Source organism: Phascolarctos cinereus, unplaced genomic scaffold (genome assembly GCF_003287225.1).
Source record: "Phascolarctos cinereus isolate Bilbo 61053 unplaced genomic scaffold, phaCin_HiC Scaffold_725;HRSCAF=1366, whole genome shotgun sequence".
Classification (NCBI taxonomy): domain Eukaryota; kingdom Metazoa; phylum Chordata; class Mammalia; order Diprotodontia; family Phascolarctidae; genus Phascolarctos; species Phascolarctos cinereus.
The window spans coordinates 1,670,019-1,693,444 of record NW_027556097.1 but is presented as its reverse complement, the minus strand read 5'-3'; the positions used below and the strand labels follow the sequence as shown (position 1 = coordinate 1,693,444).

Here is a 23,426-nt window from a genome sequence, read left to right as displayed (position 1 = left end):
CCTATTTGGGGTTTTCTTGGCAAAGATATTGGAGTGGTTTGCCATTTCTTTCTCCAGCTCATTTTACAGATGAGAAAACAGAGGCAAACAAGGTTAAGTAACTTGGCCCAGGCTGACACAGCTAATGTTTGAAACCAAATTTGAATTCAGGTTTCCTTCTACACTCCATCCACTGCACTCCCTAGCTGCCCAGCACAAAATGAGATACTTGTAGATTATTCAATAGTTAATAAAAGGATGTTTTCTCGGCTTATTCAACAAGGATAGGCATTGAGGATACACTTAGATGATTTAGTGGAGCATTTTCACTCATTCCCCAACCCAGTAGGCCAGGTAGGGGAGTTGGAATACTCCTTGTTCCCTATTGCCACTTCCAGGTTCTTCCTCTACCACTCTCACTTGGTAACCTCTCCTCCTTTGAGGTTCATTCAATACATACCTGCCAGCCATTCAAAATTCTGGTAGCTGCTGTCTCCCTACCTCTAGGATGCTTCCATTATGTCCCCAATGAGTACAATGCCTGGCTCACAGTCTTTTTATTCTTCTTAATTCCTACTCTCATACTAGAGGATTTAAACATATATATAGATAATCCTAAATCCTAAACACCCTAATTCCCCAGCTCCACAGCTTTCTCATTTCTCATTGTCTACTTACTCCTGCATTGCACTTCAGCCACACACAAAAATAGTCATACCCTTGATCTTGCCATCACTAACAAATGTACCACCTCCATGTTCATGAACTCTGAAAGCTCCTTATCTGATGAAACTCTATAGACATTACATATATCCCACTGCCTTGCAACCCCAAGTCTCATCCTTCATTCACACTATGACCTTGGTCCTTGACTCCTCAGTTTTTTCCCATCACTGCTGAACTAGCTACCGTTGTCTCCCTTTCCCAATGATGAACCCATGTCATCAACAACCAGTTCAACTCTACACTTTCTTCTTCTCTCCAGTCCCTTGCCTCCTTGTACTGCCAATCTTGTCCCGCCAAGCTTGAGTCTAGGGTAACTCCCATTACCTGGTGCCTCATTTCTACACATGTGCTACTGAATGAAGCTGGGGAAAATAATGAAACCAAGCTCACTGGATCCACTACAAATTTATGTAACATAATCTCAACTGGGTCCTCACTGCTGCAAGGCAATCTTTGTACCCTTCTCATTATCTCATTTGCCATCTCACTCACCACGGTGGCTCTTCCACCCTTTTCATCCTTCCTTATACCTCTGGTCCCCTACCTTCTCACCTGAGAATCTTGCCTTATATTTTACTGAAAAAATTTGAGGCCATCCACCAAGAACTCCCTCTTCTACCCTCTTCTTCACGTCTCATCACTCATATGCCTTTTGCCACTATCACTTCCTTGCCCTTGTCTCATATAATGAAGTAGCCTTCTACTTGCCAAAGAAAGTATCAGTGATCCCATTCTATCCTATTTTCTCAAGCAGATTACCTCCACTCTTTCACCTGTCACCTCCTGTCACCTCCACTCTTTCACTTTTTTTCAATCTCTCTTGCTCTACTGGCCATTTCTCTTCTGGCCATGTCTCCTCCATCCTCAAAAAACCTTCACATAATCTATTTAGTCCTACTAGGTACCATCTCATATCTCTTCACTCTTTTGTGGCTAATTAAACTCCTCAAGAAAGCTATCTATACTAGGTTCCTCCACTTCCTTTCTTCTTACTTATTTTCTTAAATCTCTGCAGTCTAGTTTCCAACCCAATCATTCAACCAAAACTACTTTTTCCAACATTACTAACAATTTCTTAACTGCCAAATCTAACGGTCTTTTCTCAGTCTTCATCCTTCTTGATTTCTCTGCAGCCTTTGACATTGCTGATCATCTTTTTCTTAGAACATTCCACTTATCACAAGAATCAAATGAGATGGTACACAATAAAACATTTCTACAAAGTCAAAAGGCACTATAAAGTTATAAGATTATTGTTCCATCTGATTCTCCAAAGTGTATAGAAAGTATTCATTTGCCTATGTAAAAGAAAGGTAAAGTGATATAGTAGAAAGGGCATTAACTTTTGACTGTGAAGATCTGGGTTTTAATCCAATTCCTACACTAATTAATGCAAGAATATGACCTAGGAGACTTCTGCTTCAGGAAGCCAAGATGGCAGAGTGAAAAGGTAGTCACTCTCACTCTCCCCTATCAACCTCTGAAAACCCAAAAAAATATCACCCCAGAAAAAAACCCTGGAACAGCTGAACTAGAAGAAAGATGGAGAGAAGCAGTGCAGCAGCCCACCAAACAAGTCTCCCAGTGCCTCAGCAAAAATAAGGGAGGCAGAACTACAAGGGGCCCCAGGTCGATAAGTAACCTTTAGCATTCATCTGAAAGGATGTGAAGAAAACAACCTAAAGGCTCCCTAAAGCCCCTGCTTTGCTGGTTCCAGCCCAATGCCAGGTGAGCTGCCAGAGCCCCGCAGCCTCCTGAAGCCCAGGTGATAGAACAGGCAAACACCAACACCTGGACCTCAGAATGCCTCAGAGAGGGCAAGGGAACTGGTGGAAACCAGCTCAGAAAACCACCAGGTGCCTCGGCACTCTACTGAAAAGGAATCTCCCAGTGCATTACCAGAAAGGAGGGAGACAACACTGCAGGGGGTCCCAGGCAGATAAACACCCTGCAGAACCCATCTAAAAGGAGCTGAAGAAAGCTAAAGGAAAGGAAAAGCAGGCAACCTAGAATTGCCTGAAAGTTCCAGCCTTGCTGATTCCAGCCCAACATGAGGTAAGCTACCAGAAACCTATAGCCTCCAATTGCCAACATAAGAGGCCCCAGGACACAAAGCCAGTGACAAAGACCTAGGCTCCCAACACAAGAAGCTTGCGTCAGTGCCCTCTGTTCCCCAGCAGGAGAGCTCAATCTCTTTAAAGGCCAGGGAATAAAGAAACACCATGAGTAAAAAGAAACATACCATAGATTCATATTATGAGAAGAGTGAAGATCAAGACAGAAATTCTGAAGAGGACAACATTGTCAACAAACCCACATCTGCAACAACAAAAGGGAATATGAACTGGTCTGAAGCCCAAAAAGCCTTCTTAGAAGAGCTCAAGAAGGATTTTAATAGTCAAATGAGAGAGGTAGAAGAGTCCTTCAAAAATACAATTGGCCAATTGGAAAAAAAATACACTGAAGAAAACAAGTCCCTAAAAACACAATTGGCCAATTGAAGAAGGAAGGACAAAAACTAACAGAAGAGTACCTGAAGAAAAAAGTCCCTAAAAAACAATTGGCCAGTTGAAGAAGGAAGTACAAAAACTAACAGAAGAAAACAATCTGTTAAAAACTAGAATTGGACAAATGGAAACTAATGTCTCTATGAGAGAGCAAGAATCAGTCAAACAGAAACAAAAAAATGAAAAAATAGATGAAAATGTAAAATACCTCATCAGTAAAACAACCGACCTGGAAAATCGATCAGGAGAGACAATTTAAAAATTATTGGACTACCTGAAAATCATGATGAAAAAAAGAGCCTGGACAGTATCTTTCAGGAAATCATAAGAAACTGCCCAGAAGTCTAGAACCAGAAGGGAAAATAACCATAGAAAGAATCACCATCACACACCTGAAAGAGATCCCAAATTGACAATGCCAAGGAATATAATAAAAATTCCAAAATTACCAGATGAAAGAGAAGGTGCTGCAAGCAGCCAGAAAGAAACAATTTAAATATCATGGAACCACAGTCAGGATTACACAGGACCTTGCAGCTTCTACATTAAAAGACCGCAGGGCATGGAACATGATATTCCATAAGGCAAAGGAGCTTGGAATGCAGCCAATGGATCAATTACCCAGCAAAAATGAGCATCATTTTTCAAGGGAGGAGATATTCAACGAAATAGGAGACTTCCAAACTTTCCATGAAAAAAGACCAGAGCTCAACAAAAAATTTGATCTTCAAGTACAGGACTCAAGAAGGACATAAAAAGGTAAATGGGACAGAAAGATACAATATGTTGTTAATAAGGGGTGAGGGATGTTTAAACCCCTACAAGGGAATATGACACTTGCAACCCTTGAGAACTGTATTGTTATTACACATGTTAAAGGAGTATACATAAAGAGGGTGGATATTAGTTGACTTTGATGTAATGATAAAAAAAATCTAATCAAGTGGGTTAAATGGATCCAAATAAGTGGATCAATCTGATCTTAGAAAATGTACTGAGAAAGGAGGAGGCAGACAAGGGTAAATTACATTACAGGAAAAGACACAAAATCCTATTACAGCAGAGGGAAAGAAGGGAGGGGGGAGCATTGTTTGAACCTTACTCTCATCAGATTTGGCTCAAGAAGGGCATAATAATCAGTTAGGTATAGAAATCTAACTTGCCCTATAGGCAGTAGGAGGGAAAAGGGAAAGAAAAGAAAAGGGGAAAGAAAAGGGGGGGGAAGAAGGGAGGGAAGAAGCAGTAAGAGTAAAGGGGAAGAAAAGGGAAAGGGATAATAAAAGGGAGGGACTGAAGGAGGGTGGTCAAAAGCAAAACACTAGTGAAGGGGAAAGGAAAAAGGAGAAAGAAAAGCATAAAGGGGGGAAAGGATGGAGAAAAAGACACAGATAGTAATCATAACTGTGAATGTGAATGGGATGAACTCTCCCATAAAACGGAAATGGATTGCAGAATGGATTAAAAACCATAATCCTACAATATGTTGTTTACAGGAAACACATTTGAAAAAGAGTGACACATACAGGGTAAAGGTAAAAGGCTGGAGCAGAATATATTATGCTCAGCTGAAGTAAAAAAAGCAGGGGTAGCAATCCTGATCTCAGACAAAGCAAAAACAAAAATAGATCTTATCAAAAGAGATAAGAAAGGAAACTACATCCTGCTAAAAGGCACCATAGACAATGAAGTAATATCATTACTAAACATATATGCACCAAATGGTATAGCATCCAAATTCTTAGAGGAGAAGTTCAGGGAGTTACAGGAAGAAATAGACAGCAAAACTATACTAGTGGGGGACCTGAACCTCCCCTCTCTGCACTAGATAATCTAACCACAAAATAAACAAGAAAGAAGTTAAGGAGGTGAATAGAACATTAGAAAAGTTAGGTATGATAGACCTCTGGAGAAAACTGAATGGGGATAGAAAGGAATATACTTTTTTCTCGCAGTACATGGCACTACACAAAAACTGACCATGTACTAGGCATAAACATCTCACAAATTAATGCAGAAAGGCAGAAATATTAAATGCATCTTGTTCAGATCATGATGCAATAAAATTATATATAATAAAGGGCCATGGAAAGATAGACTAAAAATAATTGGAAACTAAATAATCTAATCCTAAAAAATGATTGGGTCAAACAACATATAGAAACAATCAATAATTTCATTCAAGAGAATGACAATAATGAGACAACATACCAAAACTTATGGGATGCAGCGAAAGCAGTTCTTAGGGGAAGTTTTATATCTCTAAATGCTTACATAAATAAAATAGAAAAAGAGGAGATTAATGAATTGGGCATACAACTAAAAAAACTAGAAAAAGAACAAATTAAAAATCCTCAACTAAACACCAAATTAGAAATATTGAAAACCAAAGGAAAAATTAATAAAATTGAAATTAAGAAAACTATTGAACTAATAAATAAAACTAAGAGCTGGTTTTATGAAAAAACAATAAAATAGATAAACCTTTGGTTAATTTAATTAAAAAAAGAAAGAAGAAAACCAAATTACTAGTATCAAGAATGAAAAGGGCGAAGCTACCACCAAGGAAGAGGAAATTAAAACAATAATTAGGAATTATTTTGCCCAACTATATGCCAACAAATTTGACAATCTTAGTGAAATGGATACATATTTACAAAAATATAAATTGCCCAGATTAACCAAAGAGGAAGTAAAATACTTAAATAACCCCATCTCAGAAAAAGAAATTGAACAAGCCATTGATGAACTCCCTAGGAAAAAATCTCCAGGGCCAGATGGATTTACATGCGAATTCTATCAAACATTTAAAGAACAATTAATTCCAATACTATATAGACTATTTGGGAAAATAGGTGAAGAAGGAGTCTTACCAAATTCTTTTTATGATACAAATATGGTGTTGATACCTAAACCAGGAAGAGTCAAAATAGAGAAAGAAAATTATAGACCAATTTCTCTAATGAATATAGATGCAAAAATTTTAAACAAAATACTAGCAAATAGATTGCAGCAACTTATCACAAGAATAATACACTATGACCAGGTAGGATTTATACCAGGAATGCAGGGTTGGTTCAATATTAGGAAAACTATCAGCATATTGAGCATATCAACACAAAACCAACAGAAACCACATGATCATCTCAATAGATGCAGAAAAAGCTTTTGATAAAATACAACACCCATTCCTATTAAAAACACTAGAAAGCATAGGTATAAATGGAGTCTTCCTTAAAATAATAAATAGCATCTATCTAAAACCTTCAGCAAGCATTATATGTAATGGGGACAGGCTAGAAGCATTTCCAATAAGATCGGGGGTGAATCAAGGATGTCCATTATCACCACTGTTATTCAATATTGTGCTGGAAACCTTAGCTTTAGCAAGAAAAGAAGAAAAAGAAATTGAAGGCATTAGAATAGGCAAAGAAGAAACAAAGCTATCACTCTTTGCAGATGACATGATGATATACTTAGAGAATCCTAGAGAATCAAGTAAAAAACTACTTGAAATAATAAACAACTTTAGCAAAGTTGCAGCCTATAAAATAAACCCACATAAATCATCAGCATTTCTATATATTAGCAACAAAGCCCAACAGCAAGAGATAGAAAGAGAAATCCCAGTTAAACTTACTGTAGACATTATAAAATATTTAGGAGTCTACCTCCTGAGACAAACCCAGGAACTCTATGAACACAATTACAAAACACTTTTCACACAAATAAAATCAGATCTAAATAATTGAAAAAACATCAGTTGCTCATGGGTAGGCCAGCTAATATAATAAAAATGACAATCCTACCTAAGCTAATTTACTTATTCAGTGCCATACCAATCAAACTACCAAAAAATTATTTTATAGAGTTAGAAAAAATAATAACAAGATTCATTTGGAAAAACAAAAGGTCCAGAATATCAAAGGAACTAACGAAAAGAAATGCAGGGGAAGGTGGCCTAGCAATTCCCAGATCTTAAATTGTATTATAAAGCATCAATCATCAAAACTGCTTGGTACTGGCTAAGAAATAGGGAGGTGGATCAGTGGAATAGGTTAAATATGCAAGACACAGTAGTCAATGACTATAGTAATCTATTATTTGATAAACCCAAAGACCCCAGCTTCTGGGATAAGAACCCACTCTTTGAAAAAAACTGCTGGGAAAACTGGAAAAGAGTATGGCAGAAACTAGGCATAGACCCAAATCTCACACCATATTACCAAAATAAAGTCAAAATGGGTTCATGACTTAGATATAAAGGCTGATACCATAAGTAAACTGGGAGAAGAAGGAATAGTTTACCTATCAGATCTATGGAGAACAGAAGAATTCATGACCAAACAGGAGATAGAGAACATTATGAAAAGCAAAATGGATAATTTTGATTGCATTAAATTGAAAAGTTTTTGCACAAACAAAGCCAAAGATTAGAAGGAAGGTTAGAAAATTGGGAAAGAATTTTTATAAGCAGTCTCTCTGATAAAGGCCATTTCTAAAATATATAGAGAATTTAGACAAATTTATAAGAACACAAGCCATTCCCCAATTGATAAATGGTCAAAGGATATGAACAGACAATTCTCAGATGAAGAAATTAAAGCCATCTATAGTCATATGAAAAAATGCTGTAAATCATTATTGATTAGAGAAATGCAAATCAAAACAACTCTGAGGTACCACATCACACCTATCAGATTGGCCAACATGACAAAACAGGAAAATGATAAATGTTGGAGAGATGTGGGAAAATTGGAACACTAATATTGTTGGTGGAGTTGTGAAATGATCCAACCATTTTGGAGAACAATTTGGAACTATGCCCAAAGGGCTACAAAAATGTGCATACCCTTTGATCCAGCAATAGCACTTCTAGGGCTATATCCCAAAGAGATCAAACAAATGGGAAAAGGACCCACATGTACAAAAATATTCATAGCAGCTCTTTTTGTGGTGGCAAAGAATTGGAAATTGAGAGGATGCCCATCAATTGGGGAATGGCTGAGCAAGTTGTGGTATATGAATGTAATGGAATACTATTATGCTATAAGAAATGATGAACAGGATGACTTCAGAAAAACCTGGAAAGACTTATATGTTCTGATGCTGAGTGAAGTGAGCAGAACCAAGAGGACTTTGTACACAATAACAGCCATGTTATGCGATGACTAATATTGTTAAACTGAACCCTTCTCATCATTACGAGGATCTAAGACATTTCCAGAGGCCTCGGGATGGAAAATGCTGCCCACATCCAAAGAAAGAACTATGGAAGTTGAATCACTATCACTTATTTTTACCTTTTGTTGAGTTTTGCTTCATCTTTCTGATGGTTCCTCCTATTGGTTTTAATTTTTACTTACAACTTCACTAATGTGAAAATATGTTTAATGGGTATGTAAATGTAAAGCCTATATCAGATCGTGTGCTGTCTTAGGGAGGGTGGGGGGGAGGAAAGGGGAGAAAAATTTTCAACTCAAAAGCATATGGAAGTGATTGTTGATAAATCAAAATAAATTAATAAATTTTTTTAAAAGTATGACCTTAGACACTTGTCATTTAATCTCATTAGACTTTAATATTTTTATCTGTGAAATAAGGGTTGAACTACATAAGGTATTGAGCTTCATCCTATCTCTAAAATTCTATATGTCTATGAAAATTAATTATAAAGGTTTATGCCAGTACTTATCTGAGCAGATACATCACTAACTTTCACTAACTTTTCTGGCTCTTAATTTCTTCTTTTATCAAGAGAAGAGATTAAACTAACAACACCACATAATAAATATTTTAATCACATTATGGTGCCTCATTTTACCAGGACACCTTCAAAAAAGAATGGCCAGGATGATAAAAGGTATGGAAACTATGTCATATGAGAACTGGTTGAAGGACCTAGGATTGTTCAACCAGGAAAGGATGAGACTTAGCAAGGAACATATTTGCTATCTATCTTAAGATACTGGAGAGGGAATTAGATTTATTCTGAGCATCTCCAGAGAGAAATTGTGTGGAAAATTATTTTTGTTCAATATAAGGAAGAGCTTCCTAACACTTGGGGATATCCAGAAATAGAATAAACTGCTTTATTGGGTAGTAAGTTCCCCACCAATACAGTTGTTCAAGTAGGAAAAAAATGGGGATAGGAGGCAGAATTCTTGTTTACCTATGAATTGAACTAGATAGCATTTGAAGTCCCTTCCAACTCTAAGGCTTTATGTTTTTTTTCTTTTTTTGGAAATTTCAAAAATTGTAGATATTTGGGTGAGGGGGATTTAATTTTAATTAGCATTTAAGTGAGGTAATTAGATCTATGATTTAAATATATTAGTTTAATACTTAAGTTTCTGTTGAATTACATATATTTCAATTATATATATATCAAATATATGCATATATATTTGATATGAGGTTATTAAATCTATGTTCAAATACTAGTTGGGATAGAGAATCCCTCAGACTGCTTCCACTTCTATGATTCTGTGATTTTATTTGATTAGATCTTCCTGTTGTTTTTGTTGTCATCATTTTTTGAGTCATGTCTGACTCTTTGTGACCCCTTTTGGGTTTTGGGGGGTTTTTTTGGCAATTTACTGGAATGGTTTGCCATTTCCTTCTCCCGCTCATTTTACAGATGACAAAACTGGGGCGAAGAGAGTTAAGTAACTTGCCCAGGGTAGCACAGCTTGTAAGTGTCTGAGACCAGATTTGAACTCAGGAAGGTGAGTTTTCCTGACTTTAATCCCAACACTATATTCACTGTGCCACCTAGCTGCCAGATCTTCCCTGAGATTCCTAATATTTGTCTATTTATTATTATCTTATATATATTAGTTATAGCTAAATGTAAGATCCTTATTAGACACACACTGATACACACTGGCAGTGTGACCCTGGGAAAGTCACTTAACCTCCTTTGAGTGCTCTAAGACTGGGCATCAGTCTGAGACTGTAATTTGCTGAGAAAGTGCTGTCCTGTATTGGCTGGAAGTTTCCTCTCAGGAATTCCTTATAAAATCACAGGCCTAGTCCTTGTCCCCTTTATACCCTAGATACTTCCCCCACCTCCTACCTCCAGTCAATTCCCCTAACAAAGCATGGTTGATAAAGTGAATAGAAGCTATAGCTTTCTGAGTAGACTCTTTGGAGAGTTCAATGTAAATCTGGCTTGAGATGGTAATTTAGGAATTTTAAACTAATTTAAGAGATCTGCCTTCAAAAGATGGTAACAATGTTGTGAAATGTTTGAACACACGTGTCTATACACACGTATGTATGTGTGTATATACATATATGTGTGTGTGTATATGTTGGGGGGGTGGGTAATGTTCCTTAAACTGTCCTACTATCAATAAGAAACTACTAGAACAAATTTGAGGAAAAGAAGAAAAATATTTTTAAGCATGCTCAGTGCCAGGCTTGAGTAGGAACCCCACCCATATTTGGAAAGTGGTTTAGGAAACAGCAGGACAATGTCCTTGATAGGCTGGCTACTTCATATAAGATACCAGTAGCTAACTTGACGGAAATGTCAGTGAAATGCTTGACAAGCCCTGGATCACTTTATTAATGTTTAAAAACAAATTCCATCCATGGCAAAGGGTGAGTTTTTACTAGAAGTTACCATTACCATGCCCTTAGAGTAAGGACTTCTTGTTCTCTTTCTGGCTGGGGATATAGGAAGTCAGTTGGCAGGAAACAGAGAAGCCTATTAAAGGAAGGATTGTGGGTATGAGGGAATAGAGAAGATGTTGGGGGAGGGAAGAAGGGCAGAGAGGGGAGAAAGGGTGATAGATGAGAACAGCAGAGTGGTTCAGAGAAAGAGAACTGGATTTCAAATTGGAGGACCTGAGGTCCAATCCTGTCTGTACCACTTCTACCTATGTAACCCTAGCAAGTAAATAGTCATTCTAAGCTCCAGTTTCCTCATCTGCAAAATGAAGGAGTTGAACTAGCTGCTCTCTGTGATGTTTTCTAGCTTTCATTCTATGAGTATTGTTGTATGTTTTTCCCTCCCCTACTGAAGACCTATAAATAGAGGATGTATTGTATACTACTACCAACAAGTAGGACAGTAAGACTGGTACCATGCAGTTAAGTCGGTAATAGCCTGGGCCTGAGAAAAGGTTCAGCACAGGGCAGAGGAGGGACCTCAAAGGCATGCCTTCTTGATCCAAGGTCAGTGTCCTGGAACTAAGCTCTAGATGCCCCCCAGCCCTAGTTGAGGTTTTACTTATAGTCCTAAAATTCTGTAATTCTTGATTTCACTATTTTTATGTGCCTCAGTGTCTTATCCATTCTTTATTTGTAAGACTACTGTACAAATGGCTACACACAATAGGAATTTATATTCTGGCATGGAATCCCAAAGGTATAGAACTGAGGAGAAGAGAGTAACTTTTAGTAATAATAAACATAACTTGCATTTTAGCATAGCACTTTAAAGTTAGCAAAGCATTTTATGTGTTATGTCACTCGATCCTTACAATAACTGTGAGGTGGGCATTGTTATTATCCCCATTTTACAGATGAGTCAACACTGGCAAACAAAGGTTAAGTGACTTGCCAATGTCATATGGGCATCCAGGTGGTACAGTGGATAGAGCACCAGGCCTGGAGTCAGGAAGACCTAAGTTCAAATTTTATCTCAGACACTTACTAGCTGTGTAATCCTGGGCAAGTCATTTAACCCTGTTTGCTTCATTGTAAAATTACCAGGAGATGGTGGATCAGTGAAATAGATTAGGTACATAAGACGCAGTAATCAATGACCATAATAACCTAGTGTTTGACAAACCCAAAGACTCCAGTTTGGGGGATAAGAATTCACTATTTCACAGAAACTACTGGGAAAACTGGAAAACAATAGGACACAAACTAGGTATAGACTAGCGTCTCACACCATATGCCAAGGCAAGGTCAAAATACGTGCATGATTTAGACATAAAGGGTGACACCCATATGCAAATTAGAAGATAAAGGAATATTCTGCCTGTCAGATCTATGGGGAATTCATGACCAAACAAGAGCTAGGAAGCATTAAAAAATATAAAATAGATAATTTTGATTATATTAAAGTAAAAAGCTTTTGTATAAACAAAAGCAATGCAACCAAGATTAGAAAGGAAGCAGAAAGCTGGGGAAACAATCTTTACAGCAAGTGTTTCTGATAAAGGCCTCATTTCCCAAATATATAGAGAACTGAGTCAAATATGCAAGAATATAAACCATTTCCTAAGTGATCAACGGTCAAAGGATATAAACAGGCAGTTTTCAGGTGAAGAGACCAAAGCTATCTATAGGCACATGAAGAAGTGCTCTAAATCACTTTTGATTAAAGAAATGAAAATTAAAACAACTCTGAGATACCACCTCACACTTATCAGATTGGCTAATATACCAAAAAAGAATGATAAATTTTGGAGAGTATGTGGGAAAATTGGGACACTAATACATTGTTGGTAAAGTTGGGTACTGATCCAACCATTCTGGAGAGCAATTTGGAGCTATGCCCAAGGGGTTATAAAACTATACATACACTTTGATCCAGCAACACCACTACTAGATCTGTATACCAAAGAGATCATCAAAAAGGGAAAAGGACCTACATGTACAAAAAATATTTATAGTGGTTCTTTTCATAGTGGCAAAATGTTAGAAACTGAGAGAATATCCATCAATTGGGGAATGGCTAAACAAATGGTGGCATATGAATGTAATGGAATACTATCATGCAATAAGAAATCATGAACGGAGCAGAACCAGGAAAACATTGTAAGCAGTATCAGCAACATTGTGTTCTGATTAACTGTGAATGACTCAGCTCTTCTCAGCAACACAATGATCCAAGACTAGTGCAAAGGAACTGATGGATCTGAAGATCAAAGCATATTTTTTCACTTACTTTACTCTTTTTCATGGTTTATTTTTCCTTTTGATCTCTTTCTTTTTTCACAAGTATGACTAATATGGAAATATGTTTTACATGATAGCACATATATAACTTACATCAAATTGCCTACCATTTTCGGAAGAGGGGAGGGGAGAGAGGTAGGGAGAAAAATTTCTAACTCAAAATCCTGTAAATATGAATGCTAAAGTTGCCTTGACATGTAACTGGGGGGAAAAAAATAAAATACTATTTTAAAAACACATACTCACACAAATGAAGGAGGAAAAAATGAGCTGGAGAAGAAATGCCAAACCACTCCAGGACCTTTATCAAGAAAACCCCAAAAAGGATCACAAAGAGTCAGACACAACTGAAATAACTAAACAACAACCAGGGTCACATAGCTAGTAAATGTCTGAGGCTAGAAATGAATTCAGTTCTTTCTGACTCCAACTCCCACCTTCAGTCTCCTAGACCACAAAACTCCTAGTTTGCCATGGGGGTAATGGGATGTTTCTCCAACTGAACTTTCTGATTCTTAGAAGAAAAAAGATAGAATCTAAGATTCTATTCCAAAGAGTCAAGCCTACTGTAACACTGAAAATTTACTTTAATTCTAGTTTGCTAAGACTTTTTTAATGTAGTTTTAATATTCCCTTTCATGGTTCCTTCCCCTGGTAAACTTTATCCACTCACATCCCAGAGAAACTTGTCTACATGTCAAGCTTTTGTCTTATAGTTACTTTCACTTTTGTAAACACCCCACCCATCACCCCCTTTCCAAAGAAACTTGATTGCCCTAATTCCCATTGCCTGAGAACCTTTGTCCTGTGACTTTAATCACATGTATTGACTATGGTTAAGAAATCATGAACAGGCAGACTTCAGAAAAACCTGGAAATACTTGAATGAACTGATGCTGAGTTAAGGGAGCAGAACCAGGAGAACACTTCACACAGTAACAGCCACAATGTGTGATGACTAACTCTGCTAGACTCATTTTTTCTTAGCAATGCAAGGATCCAAGACAACTCCAAGAGACTCATGATAGAAAATGCTGTCCACATCCAGAAAAAGAGTTGTAGAGTCTGAAGGCAGAACAAAGCGTATTATTTGTTCTTTCATTTTTTTTTCTTTTTTTTTTTTGTTTCTTCTTTCTTGTTTCTCCCATTGGTTCTAATTCTTCTTTACAATATGACTAATGAGAAAATCAGTTCAATACGAATGTGTGTGTAAAGTCTGTATCAAATTGCATGCCATCTTGGGTGGTGGGGAGGGGAGAGATGGGGAGAAAATTTGGAACTCAAAATCTTATAGAAGTGAATGTTGAAAATTAAAAATAAATATTTCTTTTAAAAATTAAAAATAAAAAAGTGTGGTGGATGGCAACATTCAGATGATCTCAGGTTACATCAGTAGATTAGATAATGATGCTAGGGATAAAAGCATGCAGATGGTAAGATCTTGGAGGACTTTAGGAGTCAATAGGGTCTACTGCATCTGCCCATCCTATAGGAAGGAATGGAAATAGTGACTCCCACCTCTTTCAAGTTATGTGAGCCATCTATCAGACTGGATGGGTTCTTGGTAACCTGGGCTAGAGTAGGGTTCCCCCAGTGTTGGTATGTCTTTCCTCTGCCTAGCCATACAGGACAGGTTCTGGGATAACCCAGAAGCTGAAGGATAGGACAAAAGGGAAGCAACATTTACTAAGATCCTTGCCACAAATGCTAGGCTAGAGGGCTTTTGTACCCTACAAGGCAATCACAATGTTTTTGAGACTTAATTGGTCCAGGCAACTCAAGCTCTGCCATTGTGTTAGCTTCCTGGTCACATAAGTACAAAAACTCTGTGGAGGAATCCAGGCTCCTTAATTTTGACCCGCATATGTGAACAGGCCCACCATTATTAGACCTGGCACCCACTGTCTAACCAGACCCATCACCTTGAAGAATAGGAAGGTTGAAGAACTAAGCCCGACCAACCAAATCAATGCTACATCCTTGATGAATTTCTTTTCCCATGCTATTGTTAATTACAACTTCTTTTGTTAAATATTAGATAGTCTGGGAGTCTCATTCCATTCCAATCTCAAATTTGAACAACCAGACCTTCCTGAGTTGGGCCTGATCCAGAAGACCCCTAAAGCTGAGTGCTGGCCAAGAAACATATGAAAATGTGCCTGCCCAGCTAACCTCAATAGGGATTTCAATGGCTATCACCAAATTTATGATAGGCAAGTGGAAACCAGGGCTGGGTCATTTTCAGAAAGTCCTGACATCCTATATCTCCTATAACTTTCTTTGTGCAGAATTACAGGATCAGAAAATCAGAAAATTTGAGCTAAAAAGGAACTGGTAAATGATCTAGCCCTATCCCCTCATACTACAAAAAAGGAAACTGAGGCCCAGAGAAATAAAACTATTTGTCTACCTTTAGTAAGTAGCAGAATCAAGATTGTTCTTTGGACTCAAATCTCCCTCTCTTTCTTCTATATCATGTTGAGTAAATTCATAATAATGAAACCTATCCCAAGTTTTGAATAGAGAGATAAGGTGAATCTCAGAGATCTCCAGGCCCCCATAAGGGATAAGCCTATATTTCTTATCACATTGGTAATAGACAGGGTCAATCACAGAGGGGTTAGTCAGATTTATTTACAATGGGAAAACCCAGTGTTTCAATTGGAGGATCTTAAATTCAACAAATCTAAAACTCAACTCATCTTTTCCCCAAAACCCTCCAGTCATTTCAATTGCGTCCAACTCTTTATGACTTCATTTGGGGTTTTCCTGGCAAAGATACTGGAGCAGTTTGCCATTTCCTTCTTCAGCCCATTTTACAGATGAAGAAACTGAGGCAAACAGGCTGAAGTGACTTGCTCAGGGTCACAGAGTGTCTGAGGTCAGATTTTAACTCAGGTCTTCACGATTCTGGGCTCCACACTTCATCTACTGCTCCCCATAGCTGCCCCTACTCTTAATTTCCCTGTTTCCATTGCAAGTATCACTATCCTTTTTAGTCAGCCTGGTTCATAACCTTGAAGTTGTTCTCAATTCTTTACTCTCCCTTTCCCTCATATTAAATAAGATGCCAAGTTGTATCAATTCTATCTGTACAATACCTATTGAATCTGAACCTTCTTTTCCATCTCTGCCACAATCATCCTAGTTCAGATATGCTTCCCCTCATTCCTGGACTATTGCCATAGCCTCCTATTTTGTTTCCCTGCTTTCCATGCCCCTCTCCAATCCATCCTCCACACAGTTACCAAATTGAAATTCAGAAAGCACAAATCTGAATATAACACACCTCTGTTCCAGTGATTCCTTCTTACATCTAAGATGAAATACAAATATCTCTGTTAAGCATTTACAGCCCTGGCTACAGTCTACAAGCTGATTATGTACTACTCCACTCTGTTGTCTCTTTTTCCCAACCAAATTAGTCTACCAGCTGTTTTCCATGAATAAAATTCCATATCTCATTTCAGTGCCTCCGTCTTCATGCTTGTCTAGAGTGTACTCCCTCTCTTCCTCTGCCTCATAAATTCCTAACTTCTTTCAAGACTCAACTCAAGCACTATCTCCTATCCTACTCTTCCCATTGTTAATGTCATCCTTCTAACCCCCCAGACTGCTTTGTATTTACTTTATGTCTTTTGCATGTACAATTCTTTCAATTGCATTGCAGGGGCGCCAGTACCAGTGGGTATGGATGTCCAAATTGAAAGTATTGACAGCATTTCAGAGGTTGACATGGTAAGTAGTATGATTCATTATGAATTCGTTTTTACAAATTACAAATTTGTTTTTACAGATGTGGGAACCAAGCCCATGAAATCAATCTGTCCAAAATTAGACAGATATTATTTACTTGGTGCTAGTCAAGACTAGCGCTAAGATCTCCCTAGGATCTCTGGACTCCCAGTCCAGTTCTTTTGTGTGCGAGCTTTGTTTTTCCTTATTATCCCATCTGTTATCTTAGTTGTACTATTTTGGCTGCTTTATAATGATTTAAGTAACATTTTCTGCTACAGAACAAAACTAGGAGCAATGAAAGGAAGTTATGGGAGACAGATTTCAGCTTGCTATAAAGAAGAATTGTCTAACAGAGCTCTCCAAAAATAGAATGGGCTTCTCTAAAGCATCTCATCATTAGAGGTGTTCAAGCAGAAGCTAGATCACCATTTATTAGGGTTATTGTAAAGAGAATCCAAGTGTTGATAGGCCCCTTACAATTCTGAAGTTCCAAGATTCGAAATTCTTCTTACTTTTTTTGCTCTTTATTTTATTTATTCGAGTTTTAATGATCATAATTCTTAGCTACCTCTTTCATAGAGCTGCTATCTCAACCTTATGTCTAGCTTTCTCAGGGTTTTATAGGATCCACTAGGGTTTATAGAAGTGGGATGGGGTTGGGGGGTGATGCCACAGGAAACTGGGTTTTAGGTTAATCAGTTTGACAGCTAAGTCAAGTACAGATTGCAGTGAGGAGAGACGATTCAGGGAAACAAACTGGAATACTATGGTGGTAGTCCAGTCATGAGGGCCTATACCACGGTAGTTGCAATGGAGTCAGAGGAGGAAAGGAGATGTATACAAGTAATGTAGAAAATTGTACAAAAGAAGGTAGAAATGACAGAACTTGACAACTAATTAGATAAGGAGGGGGTGAGAGAGAGTGAGGAGTAGAGGATGACTGTTAGATTTGGGACCTGAATTACTAGAAGGATGGAAGGAAATAAGCATTTATTAAATGCCTACTATGTGCCAGGCACTATACTAAGCATTTTACAAATATTATCTCATTTGATCTTCACAACAACTTTGGGAGGTAGGTGTGATTGTTATTATCCCCCTTTTACATTTGAGAAACTAAGGCAGGCAGAGATTAAATGATTTGCCCATGGTCACACATCTAATAAATGTATGAAGCTAGATTTGAACTCAGGTCTTCCTAACTTCAGTCCTGGCTCTCTATCCACTCTTGACAGTAATAGTGAAGTTAAGAAAAGAAAAGGGTTTAGGGGGAGGGAAATGATGAGTTCAGTTTTGGACATGCTGAGTTAAAAATGTCTATTGGGTATCCAGGTCAAGTTGTGTAACAGGCAGTTGGAGATGTAGTACTAGAGATTGGAAGGGAAGCTGGGGCTAGATATCCATGTTCATATTGACTATTTGTGGTAGAACATTCCAAGCTCATATTGCTCTGATTGACTCCAACATAATAATATCACTTTGGTTCTCCTTGAGAGCGTACAACAAACACACAGGCTGGACAAGCAGATCTGAGAATCATTTGCATATTTATATTTGCTTATTAATTAATTATGTATATTATTACTATACTAATTATATACATTCTAAAACATATAAATAGTTTTGTTGTTCAGTCATTTTTCAGTCATGTCCAATGCTTTGTGACCCCATTTGGGTTTTCTTGGCAAAGAAATTGGAGTTGTTTGCCGTTTCTTCTCCAGCTTATTTTACAAATGAGGAAACTGAAGCAAACAGGGTTAAGTGACTTGCCCAGCGTTACCCAGCTCAGAAGTGTCTGAAACTGGATTTGAACTCAGGAAGAAGAGCCTTCCTGTCTCCAGGTCTGGCACTCTATCCACTGGGCCACCTAGCTGCTTCAAATATACAGTGAAAAGGGTGAAAAAAAAAAGATAAAATAATATTTAGTCTTAGAGTCAATAAGAAGCCATTGGAGTTTATTGAGTGAGGGAGTAACATTGTTCAACCTTCAATTCAGGAAAATCACTTTGGCAGCTTCAAGGAGGATTAACTGGAGGAGGGAGAAAGAAGGTAGGATCACAAATTAGGGAGCTTTTTGAAATAGTCCAGGAAATGAGGCATCTAGGTGGTACCATGGATAGAGACCTGGAATTAGGAGGGCATGAGTTCAAATCCAGCCTCAGACACATAACTCTCACTGGCTGTGTGACTCTGGGCAAGTCACTTTACCCCAATTGCCTCATCAAACTAAAATAGTCCAGGAAAGAAGAGAGAACCTCAAATAGAACAGTGGGCTGTATAGAGAGAAGGGTAGAAAAACAAGAGATGGCATAGAGATTGGAAACTAATTGGATGGGCATGTAATAAGGGAGAGCAGGGAATATTTTTGCCAGCTATTTCAAGTGCCAGGGTTGAGGTTAGAGTATAATTGCCCTGAGGGGCTAACACCCAGAGGCCAGTGGTGGGAGGATGGAGAGTAGGGTAGTGTTAAGCACTAGTAACTGAGGAGTGATATAATTGTGTTGGAGACAAGCCTAAGGATGGGCTATTGTACAAAAGGTGTCACACGACCTATCTTCCCATACTCCAACTGGTTTATCACACACATGAGAGGTAATACCATGGCCCCCACTTTGAAGATAACTGACACAGAGCACTTGGATTTTTGTTTTTTCCCTGCTACTGTTCTATTAGTTTAATAAAATCTTAGCTTTCTGTGATCCATTTTGTACCTTTTAGTCTATGCTTCTTATTAAAGGAGTATTCTGGGATGTTTATAAATTTTAATCTATTTCCTTTCTTCTTTTTTCTTTCTTTTCCCCATCCAATTCAATTCAATTCACATTTATTAAATGCCTACTCTGCACAAAGGCACTCTTCTAGATTTAAAAAGACAAAGATAAGTGCTTAGCACCTGCACCATACAAAAAGCATCCCATATAAATGCTAGCTATTATTATTATTATATATAACAATCTTTGCCTCCAAGGAACTTTCAACTTAATAGGGAAGAATAATTATGCATAAATAAGTACAGCTTAGAAGTAGCTTAAAATACAGCTAGAATAAGATAAACATAAAAAGTGCCACAAGAAATTTGAGGAGAGAGTTTTGCTAGTATGGAAGATGGGAGAGAAGAAAGAGAGAGAGAGAATGAGATCAAAAGGAAGACAGATACAGACAGAAACAGTGACAGAGATGGAAAAATAGAACAAGAGAAAATATGGCAGGGGAAGCTAGGTAGCGCGGTGGATAGAGCACCAGCCCTCGATTCAGGCGGACCTGAGTTCAAATCCGTCCTCAGACATATAACACTAGCTGTGTGACCCTGGGCAAGTCACTTAACCCCATTGCCTAAGAAGAAAGAAAGAAAGAAAGAAAGAAAAAGAAAGAAAGAAAGAAAGAAAGAAAGAAAGAAAGAAAGAAAGAAAGAAAGAAAGAAAGAAAGAAAGAAAGAAAGAAAGAAAGAATATGGCACCTGGGTTGAGCCTGGAGGAAAAATTTCGACAATCAGAAAGGTGTGTATGGGAATACATTTCATGGATTAGAGAAGAGCCATCACACAGCACCTGACAGAAAGTAGGTAGCTGACAAATGCTAGTTGACTGACTAGAGGAAGGACAATCATAGGGGATGACTATGCAACAACTAGTAGGCTAGTTGGACTGAAACATAGAGTTCATGCAGTACAGGAAAGTAAAATAAGGGTGGAAACATATGTTGGAGTCAGAAGAGAGAGGGATAGAGTTGAGTCTGACAAGGAGTCACTGAAGGTTTTTGAGAAGAGGAATGAGATGGTCAAACCTGTGCATTTGGAAGATTATTTGGCAGCTCTGTGACAGATGGACTGAAATCAGAGAGATATGTTAGAATGTAATTAGAATCAAATGAGATAATATGTGTAAAGCACTTAGCACGGTGCCTAGCATGTAGCAGGCGCTATATAAATGCTTATTCAGTTCCCCTTTCCTTACCCAATTGCCATAATCTAGGTGAGAGGTAATGAAATTCTGATAAGGTAATAATGGTGGGATTAAAAAACAGCCAGATGAAAGAAACATTGGAAAGTTAGTTTAGCTAGGACTTGGAAATCCATTGACTGTGGAAGGCAAGGGAGAGAGTGAAGAATTAAAGATGACTCTGAGATTTTGAGACTCTACAATTGAAAAGATGCATGATCATGCTATCAACATGAAGCCCCTCCTCTAGATTTCCACAGACCAGTTGTATGGCTCTCTGAAAGAGGGAGTGTCTAGGATTTGGTAAAGAAGGCATGAGCTCTTGGGCAGCAGGAAATTTGGGGTACATGAAGCTGGTGGGGCCTGCTCAGATGAGGAAACAGGATAGAAACTATTTAATGGATCAAAAAAAATCAGGCTTTCCTTGGTGTCATCATCCTTAGCAGGTAGACAGAGGGACTAATGCAGGTAGTTTGGAGAAAGGACCTTAAACTGAAGTAGCTTATAGGTTGTGGAACACAGCAGCCAAGGGTAGCATCTTTCTCCTTTCAACATAAAGGGAGCTAGAAAACCCCAGCTAGGTCCTATTTGCTATTCACTACTGCTGATAATATTTTGTAAGCCTGATTCTTTTTTCATAAATTTGCCAATTGTCTGTAGGCATGTCCGTACTTGAGATCAGAATGTGCATGCTTGAAGGACAACTCAGAGAGTTTTAAATTTTCACTGTCTTTGCTAGGACCCTGCAATTCTAGTAAGGGAAGTTAAGACCTCCCTGGAGGTTAATGAATCATGGTTTAGTTTTATGAATGATCGTATAACTCTCCCAAGCAGAAACCTAAAATGTAAACTCCAGGCTTACTTAGATCTCCCCCTGGAAGAATGAGCTATTGGAGCAAGGTGCTACTAAGGGCATAAAGGCAGATCCCTGAGGCTAAGCTCCCCTAGATGGTCATAAAATGAGGAATTGACAGACCCATGTGATCCATAGCACGACAGCTCTGCAGACAGAAATAGGGAAGTTAGGAAGTTGTGCGGATTTGGGGCATAAGATGTGTTTACATTTTCAGACAGAAAATGTGGGTATTTGTTTTGCTTCACTCTTTCTATGTGTTGCAAGGGCTTTGTTTTTCTTTGCTTTATGCAATGGAGGATAGTGGGCATATGAGGGGGGACAGAGATGGGCAGGAGTGTGCAGGTAAATGTTTAATGATTGGCTCTCAAAAAGAAAAGGTACTAACAACACACTTTTAAGTTTCATCTGTACTATGAACATTTTCTCCATCACTCTCTTATATCTTGGCAATAAATAAAGCCCTTATTTGTAGCACTTACCAATTTTTAAGGTAAAAATTCTACCATTGAACATTTGATCTTCAGAGCCTGTTTGAGCTGGCTCTAGGAAAGAGAGAGAGAGAGAGAGAGAGAGAGAGAGAGAGAGAGAGAGAGAGAGAGAGAGAGAACAAGCATTTATTAATCACTTACTATGTGCCAAGCACAGAGTATTTCAATTATAATAAGAAAAAATTCATTGAAACCAAAATTGTTTTGTTCCAAAGGGTACCCAAAAGCAGCTTTTGAGCACTTCCTTAAAATACACGTGAGAAATTGTAGAAAAGAGAACAGAATGCCAGAGCAGTCACTTCCCTGTATGATAATATTCAATTAGTAGTTAGACTGAAAAACCATGATTAAAGTCTTCCAAAGCACTTGGGGGTGGGACGGAAGAGATATGGCCAAGGAGACAGTTTGATTCTTCAAAATGAGAAACTGAGTAATGAGGCCAGGTTCCAGCCAGGCACTACTATCAATAGATGATAGAGAAGTAATAGCTGATTCAAGAGAAATAATAGGTGGTAGTGATAGAATGTACAGAGAAGTTGGAAAGAGAAGTTAAATGTTAAAAAGTTAAAGTAAAATGATGCATGTCTCCAGCAGAATATTCCATTGGCACCTTAAACCCTCAATACTTCAGGGATCCATGACTTTATCACTGTGGACACTTGCTTCTCTGACACACATTATAACTCCTTTATTACTTGCGAGACAGACTTTTTGAGTTGCTGTGGTCAAAATAAAAAATAAATCACCCCAAAGCCAACCTGGTCACAAGCTCTTCCGAATTTAGTAAGAGTGGTCCTCAACAGACAAGGGGTAGACATAATTTTTATCATGAAAAAATGCTCATGTCTCAGTTATGAATATTAATTCGAGATGACTTTTCTGTCTTGGGACATGTACAGTGGACTCTGTTCTAGATGTTATGTGGTGCAGTACATAGAAAGCTGGCCCAGGACTCAGGAAGATAAGAGTTCAAATCCTGTCTAAGACTCTTATTAGTTGTGTGTGACCCTGGACAAATCACTTAAATTCTCAGCCTCAGTATCCTCATCTGTAAAATGAGGATAATAAAACCACTTATCTCCCAGGGTTGGAGTGAAGATGAGGTATTTATAAAGCTTTTTGCAAACCTTAAAATGCTAGCCATTATTGTTGTTAATCATTCTTACAACTATGCCCCTATTTGCACAGCCTCTGAGGCTTTTCTGCATATCATTAGGTACTATGGAAAGGGTGCTAGGTAGGTGAAGGCCTCCTCCAAAACCAGCATAACTCAAGT

The 23,426-nt window shown here is 38.1% G+C and overlaps 2 protein-coding genes across 2 annotated transcripts in view; one reads left to right on the top strand and one right to left on the bottom strand.

Moving 5' to 3' along the window:
• GABRR3 (gamma-aminobutyric acid type A receptor subunit rho3) overlaps nucleotides 1-23,426 on the top strand; it is an 83,196-nt gene that overhangs the window by 19,759 nt on the left and 40,011 nt on the right. Inside the window, exon 3 of the mRNA XM_078156830.1 lies at nucleotides 16,801-16,868. Coding sequence (XP_078012956.1) covers nucleotides 16,801-16,868 — 68 coding nt within the window. The remainder of the gene's footprint in view (nucleotides 1-16,800; nucleotides 16,869-23,426) is intronic.
• LOC110201998 (olfactory receptor 5AC1-like) overlaps nucleotides 1-23,426 on the bottom strand; it is a 90,572-nt gene that overhangs the window by 53,458 nt on the left and 13,688 nt on the right.